The sequence below is a fragment of the Puma concolor genome, chromosome E2 (assembly GCF_028749965.1).
Source record: "Puma concolor isolate L17-30 chromosome E2, mPumCon1.1.hap2, whole genome shotgun sequence".
Classification (NCBI taxonomy): Eukaryota; Metazoa; Chordata; class Mammalia; order Carnivora; family Felidae; genus Puma; species Puma concolor.
The window spans coordinates 57403817-57415023 of record NC_141681.1 but is presented as its reverse complement, the minus strand read 5'-3'; the positions used below and the strand labels follow the sequence as shown (position 1 = coordinate 57415023).

General features: G+C 43.2%; 1 protein-coding gene across 1 annotated transcript; it reads right to left on the bottom strand.

Annotated features, from left to right (window-relative positions):
- Positions 1 to 434: 434 nt before the first annotated feature.
- Positions 435 to 4124, bottom strand: LOC112851197 (vomeronasal type-1 receptor 4). The gene has a single exon (XM_086688425.1). It carries the CDS (start codon positions 1382 to 1384, stop codon positions 443 to 445), a length of 942 nt encoding a protein of 313 aa, XP_086544551.1. The 5' UTR covers positions 1385 to 4124; the 3' UTR covers positions 435 to 442.
- Between the last annotated feature and the right edge of the window lie 7083 nt (positions 4125 to 11207).

Here is an 11207-nt window from a genome sequence, read left to right as displayed (position 1 = left end):
AGCTGTTAGCACAGAGCCCGATGTGGGGCTCGAAGCCACGAATGGTGAGATCATGACCTGAGCTGAAGTCAGAGGCTTAACTGACTGAGCCACGCAGGCACCCCAGAACAATCTACCTTCTAAAGACTCCCCACATACATTTAACTTGATGAAACGAAACGTCTGTTTGCTTCCTACCTGCACACTTTCTAAGTATCAGCTGACATGTCTTCTTGTCTGTTTTCCTTTGTCTTCTGCAATTCATTGCTCTAATGTTTACCTGAAAGTATTTTACATGCCCATCTTTCTCCAGAAGTATTTTCATATTTCAGTTGTTACTGAAACAGATGCTCTTCCTGTCTTTTTCACAACTCAATCTACAAGGAGACTGGCTTGTAATTGTGTGTAGGATTCTACTGGGAATGAGTATATCAATGACCAAACATGGTAAAAAACATACAATTTATATGTTTCTGGTGAGATGGGGTAGTTGTGTATTTCTTCCAGTACATGTACAGAAGAGTCTAGATACACAGGGGTTACAACTTAAGAGAATAAAGGGGCTGACAGTTGGGAAACAGATATTGATTAAGGCAGAGGTGTTCACAAGCCACCAAGTGGTCTTGCCAAAACAAGAAAAACAAATGTAAATGATGGAAGAGAGGGTATAAAAAGATACAAAGGTGCTTACCAGAACAAGGATGGTTTGAGTGGCTCTGGTCTCAGGGGAGAATCTAGATGACAGGTTGTTCCTATGAATGTGTTGGACCCTCTGCTTGTGTGTGTAAAGGATGAAAACCATGGAGCCACTGGCCCAGGACATGAGCACCAAACACAAAACATCAGGGATGGATGTGACAGTTGCACATAGGAAGTCTGTACCTTTGTCATGAAGTGTAGCTGAACAGTACTTAAAGTCTATAGTTGTGATGTTTTCATTACTCCATTTTTTAATCACATACATAGGTACTATGATATTTACCAACATGTGCAGAATCCAGCACAAAATGGTGGAGGGGCCAATGTACTTCAGGGCTTTTGCTTTCATCTCTGCCCACCTGGAACTCCTGGGACTGATGGTGATGGCCTGGAAGATACTCAAGAGGCAGGTAGTGCCAATGGACACACCCCTGGCCACTCTGTGCATATAGAAAACAACTTTGCATCCAAAGTCATTGAGAAAATATCTCAACCCAAAAGCTGCCATGGTCTCCGGGATTCCTCTCGAGAGAATGACCAAAGAGTTGGCTACAGTCAAGTGCCTGAAAATCACATCTGTGGATCTTGACCTACCTCCATTGAAGCAAAGGGACATATAATGATATAAGAGTGAGAAATTCCCCAGGATTCCAATGGTAATCTGGACCAGGAAGATTACTGCAATTTTCAAATCCACAGACGTCATTCAGTTATTTTCCAGGGCTCAATATTCACTTTCGCAAAGAAGAGGATTCTGTGTGGAGACACTGGGAATGGGCTACAATTTTCAAGAAAAATTATATCCCAAAATCTCTACTTACTCTTACTTTTCCCTGATAACTTATTTCTAATATATATTCTTCTTTTGTTAAGAGATTTTTCCAAGTTTGATGTATTTCCTTATACAGCACTTGCAATGTATGGGTCTCTGTTATTAACGCTTTATTTATAACATTTAATATTTACAACTCTCCAAGTTAGTACCTAACATTATCTTCCTTTTACAGATGAGGAGAATTTATAGTGTTTTTGTTGTTGTTGTTAACTCCCAACGTGGGGCTCAAACTCACGACCCAGAGATCAAGAGTTGGTCATAAGCTCTACTGACTGAGCCAGCCAGGTGCCCCCAGATAAGGAGAATTTAGCTGAAAAGAGGTTAAGTGACTCAACTAAATGTTAGTAGTAGAGCCATGGTTTGAACCTGAGTAGCCGGGTTGCAGTGACATTGGCCGTTGGCATCATACTACTTTCTCAGATCTTGTATTCTTTAAATAATCCAAATATACTTACACATTGTCATATTTGAAACTTGCTGTATTTTACATTTAATTGTGCTAATTAATTATTTTTTAGTATTTAGGCTATTGACTAGCACCACTAGCAAGACCATCGAAGGTCTTACAATGCAGATGCACTAAATAATTCTCCAGTATCAAACTGACTGTAGAATATAGGTCAGTGGCGCCTGGGTGGTTCAGTCACTTAAGGGTCCAACTTTGGCTCAGGTCATGATCCTGAAGTTCCTGAGTTCGAGCCCCGCATCGGGCTCTGTGCTGACAGCTCGGAGCCTGAAGCCTGCTTCAGATTCTGTGTCTCCCTCTCTCTCTGCTCCTCTTCCACTTGTGCTCTGTTCCCTCCCCCACCCCCCAAATAAATAAACATTAAAAAACAATTTAGCTAAAAAAAAAAATTAGAATATGGGTTAATATGGGGATAGCAAAGTAATGAATCATATCATTTATTTTTTCCAGTGAGATCTACCATATAAATTATTGCATACTATGGGTTTTTTTTTTTCTCCTAAGCAGTTGAATTTGAAATTTAAGTAAGTACTGAAATATGTTTAGGATAAAAACTCAATTAGTCTTTATTTCATGTAAAAATATAAAACATATAAAAATATAAAACAAGTCCTATGCAAGATGGAATTTGAGACATGAAATCTTATGCACTGAAAAAATTCAAATAGGAGAACACAGGGGTGAGTCTGAAAATGACACATTAGAGTATTACAAGCTAGAAAAAATATCAGAAGGCACATTTGAGATTGAAAAATGCCAAGTCCTTAGTTTACTCTGCCATCTAAACCCTCAAGTTAACTTTTCCTTGAAGGCTGCTTCACTAACTTCATGGAGGAAAACTGTCCCACCTAGATCAACAGACTATGGGTATTTTCAAAAGAGAGATAATTAACACCTCCATTAAACACACCAAACCTAAGTAACAGAAAAATCACACGCCAGCAAGTGTCACTTGACCACACTGTTCGTACAGGGAGGAATGGTTCAATGAGCTCCATCAAACTCATTATCACATCCACACAACTCTTACTGAAATAACAATGCTAATCCTGGAAATCACTCCATGATTTCTATAGAGCAGATTAACTTCTGAATTATAGTCTTAAGGATCATAAAAACCAGAATCCACTAATGCTCAGAATGAAGCCCAACCATCATCATCAGTGAAGATCACAGTAAGATAAACATTAGGAACAACTGGAGATTGATATAGGGTCTCAGACCTCTGGTTCCTCTCCCCAAGTTCAGCCTGTGCCTCAGAAATTATTATTTCTTCCTGTATGGGACTGTTTCTGTGTCACTTTCTACCCTCAGAAGAATCCCTTCCCCAGACAGGAGCATTTCCCCGGACTGTGATATGCCTCATCTCCAAACATAATCTGTGTCTCAGGCTGAAACAGAAAAATACTCACGTATCTCTTTCCTGCTGCTGGGACAGTGAGCTCAGTGTGACAGTCATGACACCCTTTGCTCATGTGGGAGGGAGGCAGCCAGACCCTATGATAAGAGTCTGTGATTCTGTGATCTCAACTCTCCACAGAACTACAATTATCACTTCGCGGGCAGTTCCAATGACGCTGTACAATGTGGCAGCTGAAATTAATCTTAAAAAAAAAAAAAAAAAATCCTTCCAGTTCCCAATTCCCAGAAACAATTAGAGTTTCTAGTTAGCCTCTCCAAAGAGACAGACCGAATGTTTTGGAGGAGTGTTTTCCTTTTCCATAATAGATGGGGATAGACAGAGTCTCACTTGGTAGAAATAGAAAAACATTGAGATCTGGCCCAGGAGAGAACAGCAGTGAAACACAAGTATTTAATCAGACCCTGCACTTCCTGGAGAATGTCACCGTCCTTAAAATATAATTGTCTGTTTACGCTCAGGCTCCTAAGCTGAAAAATAAGGCACGTTCTGAGCAGGGACAAGTAAGGATACAAAAGGCCCAGGGAGGATTTTTCAAGAAGAGCGAAAGGAAGGCTGTGATGCAACAAACATGTATCACAAATCATTAGATATGCTTTGTACAACTCGGTGCAGTTAACTAGAAAGTCCAGTTGACGTGGACATTTCTAGGAATGTGTACTTCATGGCACTGACCCCAGAAGTACAAATTCTGAAGTGAACCTTGTGCATGGGCCAGTGGGGGGGGGGGGGGGGGAGAAGGGGGGAAGGGGCGGAAACAGCAATATTTGTACAGGAAGTCTTTCACAAAGACAGCACCAGATGATAGTTTATCAGTGATACTCTATTATTCTTCACTATCAGATAGATCCATGTTACTTGGGCCATTCACAAATGTTATGTTTACTATACTTCAAAAGAATAATGCTTGCAAATAATTTCCCAATATCTTACAAAGATTGCCACCAATATTTAACAAATCTCACATACATAAGGGATCCCAAATTATTAAATATATTTCCAAATACTGTCACCAATAAAAGATTACAGCATAGGGGCACCTGGCTGCTAAGTCTGTAAAGCATGTAATTCTTGAGTTGTGAGTTCAAGCCCCAACTTGGAGGGACAGTTTACTTAAAAAAAAAAAAAAAAAGAAAGAAAGAAAGGAAGAAAGAAAAAGAAGTTAAGGAGAAAGACAGATGATCATGTTGGTAACTGCAAACCAAGATATTTGGCAGAATTTTATAGGTGACAATGATAAAAAAAAAGTAATATTAGGATGTCCTTAAGTTGATAAATATCACTGATTTCTTCTTTTAAGTTTATTCTGAGAGACAGCGAGCGAGCATGCATGAATGATGGAGGGGCAGGCAGACAGGGAGAGAGGGAGAATGCCAAGCAGACTGCATACTGTCAGCACAGAGCCTGATGCGAGGCTCAAACTCACCAACCGTGAGATCGTGACCTGAGCCGAGATCAATGGTCAGATGCCTGACTAAGCCACCCAGGCACTCATAGTATTATTGCACCTACTGCTTGTAGAAGACATAAATATATACCTGGGAAGCCTAAATAATTAATTTTTTATTTAAAAAAAGATAATCAGGGCACCTGGGTGGCTTAGTTGGTTAAGCGCCCAACTTTGGCTCAGGTCATGATCTCACAGTTCCTGAGTTCGAGCATCGCGTTGGGCTCTGTGCTCACAGCTCAGAGCCTGCAGCCTGCTTCGGATTCTGTGTCTCCCTCTCTCTCTGCCCCATCCCCATTCATGCTCTGTCTCTGTCTGTCTTAAAAGTAAATAAAACATTAAAAAAAAATTAAAAAAAAAATCAATCCATCAATGAAAAAATATTAGGATAGAACATTAACATACATAACATATGGGTCTTCATATATGCAGACTGCATACAGAAGGGGATTGCGATTAATACAAGTATGAGATGAGATAGGAATAAATCTAACAAGAAATGTGAAAAGCCTATATGTGGAAAATTATCAAGCACTGATGACACACACACATTTGGAGAAATGGAAAAATGAACAAGATCAAGGCAGGTGGGGCTCAAAGGACAGAATACCAAACAGGAAGAGATCTGCATGTTGAAAGAACCCCAGAAATCTGCAGAGCGCTCCCAAATACTCGGCCGAGTCCTGACTGCACAAACATGTGAGGAAACAAGCCGATACCGCAGAAAAAAGCCACATGACAGGGTTGGAGGGAACAGTGTTTGGTGCTCACAGAGGGCCAGACATAGTACCCGTTCCAAACAGCTACACTGGAAAAACTCACAATTCACAGGGATCGAGTGCATTAAACAAGAAGGCCTTGTCTCAGGTGTGGAGAGATAATCACTCCCACACTGAGTTCAGGCTCCACCTGAGAGAAACTGCCTCTCCTGCCAGGCCCGCGATGGTCACGTCCTGTCCCTGGTATCCCCGAGAGACAGAGAAAAGGTTGTGGCACACTGGATGCTCTGAATCCTTCCTTTACTTGGAAGTTCAACTTAAGGGGTTTTCAGGGTTGTTTTTGCCCTCATTTTTGCCTCATGATCTCAAACTCGGATCAAACCATGACGAAGCTGTGAGTTGACTGTAATGAGCGAACTGATGAGTGAGGGAATTCATGAGGGTTTCATAAATGGGCCAAAGGGACAGTCCCTGTGGCTCCCTTTTTCCTTACTTCACCACAGGAAGGGCTAGGAATATTGGCCACTGGAACCAAACTCAAATTATTATACAGTCAGCTGCTTTACGTTTAGCCCAAACAAACATATCTCTACCCATTTAAAGCTACCTATTTGCTGAAAACCCTACCCAACGTGTGCCAAGCACAGGTAAGCAGACCCTGTAGCTACAACAGACTCCAGGTGGGTGCAGCACGTGGGAGCTAAGTCAGCATCCTCAGTCACATGGGACTCTCTGTAATCTCCCCTTCTCTTGGGCGGGGTGGGACCGTTACCCATTTCCCTCTGGGAATTGGCCTCGTGACACTGTCTGTGGAAGGTCTCTTGCTAGCAGGGACCCTTTGCCTTTCATGCAACCCTGTTCAAGTACCACCCAATGAAGCTTGTTGTGTGTTCTGCCTTTCTTGATCGATCCCCAAATCCTGACTTACCACAATTACATGGCCTCCGATTTGTCTCAGTGATTTCCACCAGCCTGTCTGTCCTCCATTCTGTCCCTCCTTCCACCTTTATCTCCTTTAATGAACTTTGTCTGCCACTCTTGTGACTCTTAGCCATTCCCAAGACCTTTGTGTGTCACCCCACATCTACCCGACACTGCTAGACTTCTCTATTGGGCCCCATCTCCGTCCCGTGCCCTTCTGACCTCCATCCCTCCTTGCCACCTATACCCCTGAGAACTGCAGAACTCTAGAATGGCTCCTGACAGCACAAGGCCATGTCCCCCTCCTGTTAAAATGCCTGCATGAGAAAGCCCCAATGCTGCCAGGAGAAGTTTATGTTCATTCTAGCCCACACATGACGACAGGCCCCTGACTTCCCTTTCTTAGAGGATTTACTAAAAAAGGGCTTACAAACGTGCATATGTATCTTTTACAATTCAGGAGTATCTTCCTCAAGGACTGGGAACCACTCCTGTAGAGTGTGATCATCAGGAAGGACAGGGTCACTCTCTGTGGGAGGACAGAATCTAATTTCAGTGACTGTCTGCAGACACACAGCAGGCCTAATCCCATTTACGATGACCAACCTTTGGTAATGCTCACTTCTCTGACTCCACTGAGCCCCTCCTTTTCCCTCTAAAACACCCAGTCACCTTGGCACAGACTGTAACGGAGCCCAGCTCTCCTACCGTCAGCAGTTACTGAAGAGAATCTGTGTTCACCACTTCTCTCTCCCCTCCAGGGATGCCGGTCAAACCCTCCTGCCTCCCACTGCCCCGTTCATCCTCATCTGAATTCCCAGCCATCGTGTTTCCTCAGCTTCCCCATGACCACCATGGCTGCTCTTTGCCCCCACTTGTGATCACCATCCTCCTCAGCTCCCTTCACGGCCTTGCTCCCATTCTGCCTCCAGTGCCCACCACCCCTCCAAACCCCAGCCCTCTACCTACACCCCATCTCTGCCCATGATCCTCCTCCAGCTCTCCTTTCTTTAACTCCTCAGACATCAAGTCTCGTGTGCCTTTTACCCTTTGCTGCTCTTTACCGTTGCCTGCTATCTCGCTGCCCGCATATCCCTTTGTTCCATGGTGCCAAAACCCCCAATGCCACGGCATCCCATAGTTCCTGCACTGTCAACTTCCTTGCACATTGTATCACCACCAATACCCTCTAATCCCTCTGCAACATTAACGAAATCCTGCCTTTGACCCTCTGTCTTCTTTCCCGTTTCACATTCCCACATCTCCAGGCTCTCTGTACCCCCACGTTCTCCCAATTCCATGCTCTCCCTGGGCTTTCATTCCTACCCTGCTCTATCACACAACTGTGCACTGTCACCGCCTCCAGCACTCAATTTTCTTACATGCTTTAAACTAAGGGAGTGATGCTCAGATCACTTGTTGTATTTTGGACACTGTAGTATCATCCCCATGAGATGGTACAGAGTTGAAAACATAAAGGGTGGATTGAGGGGAACCTGGGTGGATCAGTCAGGTTAGGCATCCAACTTCAGCTCAGGTCATGATCTCACAGTCCATGGGTTCAAGCCCCGCATCAAGCTCTGTGCTGACAGTATGAAGCCTGCTTGGGACTGTCTCCCCTGCTCTCAAAAATAAACAAACATTGGAAAAAAAAAAAAAGGTGGAGTGACACAAGTGGTCTAGAAATACAACTATTTCATTTATACACGAACACAATGTCAAGACACACATGCATAGGTTTACCATCTGAGTTTGATTTCTTGAATGAAAATGAGACCTTGTGAATTTTGTGAAAGTGCATAACACTGTGTATTATGTGAGTGCGTACTTCTGTAGAGTAAGTCGGTCTATAGAGGAGTGTGTTCGTGGTGGGATGTATGTGCATAAATATGTGAGTATATGTGGCTGTGTATTTGGCTGAGTGTGAATGCACGTGTGTGCTTGCATCTGTATGTAAGCGTGTCACTGTGTGTGTGCTGGGGTGTGTGGGTAGGTGTATTGGGGGCTGTCCATACAGTCTAATATCTGAGTTCAACATTGAGAGACACTGCATAATAAACCTGGATCAAAAGTGGGTTTGTATGACACAAAATTTTTATTCAAATTCATGTTTTATATTTCTTTTTTTTAATATAAAGTTCATTTATTTTGAGAAAGAAAGAGAGAGACATACATGAGTGGGAGATGGGCAGAGAGAGAGAGAGAGAGAGAGAGAATCCCAAGCAGACTCCGAGCTGTCAAAGCATAGCCCAACTTGGGGCTCAATCTCATAAACTGTGAGATTATGACTGGAGCCAAAATCATGAGTTGGTCACTTAACCAACTAAGGCACCCAGGCGCCCCTATATTTGATTAATTACAAAGGTAATCAGGGTTCGCTACTAAAAATTCAGCAAAAAACAAGTACAGAGAACTGTGGCAACCACTCAGTGCTCCTGAACTGTGTAAGTAGCATTGGTTGATCCAGAATTTAGAGGAATGACCTTTTATTATTATTATTTTTAATGCTTTTTATTTTAATATTCATTCATTCACTTCAGAGAGAGAAGAGAGCACATGCGGGGGGGAGAGAGGGGGTTCTCCCTCTCTGGCAGAGAGAGAGAGAGAGAGTGAGTGAGAGAGAGAGAGAGAGAGAGAGAGAGAGTGAGAGAATCTTAAGCAGGCTCCATGCTCACCATGGAGCCCAATGAGGGGCTCAATCCCACGACTGTGAGATCATGACCTGAGCTGAAATGAAGAGTTGGACGCTTAACCAACTGACCCACCCAGGCGCCCTAAGGAATGACCTTTTAAAGCATCAGATCCTGGTGCTATTACTAGTCCAGACCTCACGAACTTCTCTCTTTCTATGGTTATTGTTCTCCCATCCAAGTACTAACCAGACCTGACCCTGCTTAGCTGCCGAGATCAGACGAAATCGGGCGCATTCAGGGTGGTATGGCCACAGACTTTGTTTATTGTTCTTTTTTTTTTTTTTTAATTTTTTTTTTAATGTTTTTATTTTTTGAGACAGAGAGAGACAGAGCATGAACGGGGGAGGGGCAGAGAGAGAGGGAGACACAGAATCTGAAGCAGGCTCCAGGCTCTGAGCTGTCAGCACAGAGCCCGACGTGGGGCTCGAACTCATGGACTGTGAGATCATGACCCGAGCCGAAGTTGGACGCTCAACCGGCAGAGCCACCCAGGCGCCCGTTTATTGTTCTTTTTAGACCTCCTATTACTCCTGCGAGTTGAGTATCAGTAAAGTATATTTTCCCACAAAACTTCCATATCATCTGGAGTTCCAAACTGTCAGTGAATGCTTGACATCGTGTTCTTCCTGTTACTAAAACTCTTTGAAAACCATTGGACTTTGTTCCAACTTCTTTGCTTACAACTTAAATTATGTTGTGGCTTTGGAGGTGTGAAGATTAAGAAAGGACTCACTTTTGGCTGGAAAAACTTCTCAGGGAAGCAGAGCATCTGGTGAGACACACACGCTTCACTGCCAGGCCCTCACAGGTCAGCCCTTAGCATTCTGTGCTCCCATGTGCGAGGCTTTCTGCTCCCTGAAATGTGGAAAAGAGCCTTTCCCAGACAGTTCAATGTCTCTTTGGAGCTGCTACCCGGAAACTTTTAATGTGTTTGAGTAATTAGCAACTGGGAAAAAGTTCTCCAGAAATGTTCTCAGTTCCCCAAGCGCATAATATCAATGTTGTTAACTGATGAAATGATAATTGCAGTTCTCAGGGGAGGTGGAGGTCACAGATTCACAATCCTTTATCTCAGGATCTGCCTCCCTCCCTCCTGTACACTTACTCACTAGCCATTATGATCTTCACAGGAGCTCACTGTCCAGACCGATGGTGTGTGGTGAGTATTTTGTTTCAGGCTGAGAGTTATAGTCTGTAAGGGAAGCAAGCATATCAGAAGTCCGAGTTAGTGATCATATTGGAAATTGGGATTCTTTCAGGTTTGAATGGGATCCAGTGCAAAAACCCCACAGGAAGGAGAAATTATCCCTTAAGTGTGAATTGAATGAGCAAATAGAAACGGGGGTCCTAAAGTCTGCAGCACTCAACAGCTCCATAAGTGATTTAACGTAATCGCCACTGAGAATAATTGTTGATGTTTAATTCAAGTAACAATAAAATCTGATTTTTAGAGTGCTTAAGAACTGTAGTTATGAGGGGTGCCTGGGTGGCGCAGTCGATTAAGCGTCCGACTTCAGCCAGGTCACGATCTCGCGGTCCGTGAGTTCGAGCCCCGAGTCGGGCTCTGGGCTGATGGCTCAGAGCCTGGAGCCTGTTTCCGATTCTGTGTCTCCCTCTCTCTCTGCCCCTCCCCCGTTCATGCTCTGTCTCTCTCTGTCCCAAAAATAAATAAACGTTGAAAAAAAAAAAAATTAAAAAAAAAAAAAAAAAAAAAGAACTGTAGTTATGAAATCAATTGTTTTCAGCCTACCTTACAGGAACCATAGACAAATTCTTCAGAATTATTAAAGTGCCTTAGAACACTTCCATGCTTGCAATAAAGAGTAGGGTGAATCCACAGGAATCGCCAATTCAATGAAAAACATTTTATCTGAAAGGAAATTGCTAGAATGCGAATGTTTTATCTAGCTTGCATAAGTAGAGAGCGCTTAATGAAGACAGTAATTGTGTTTCCCCTGAAAATACCCACTGCCTGTTGGTGTTCGTGAAACTGTTTTCTGCTTGAAGTTAAGGAAGCAGAATTTAAGG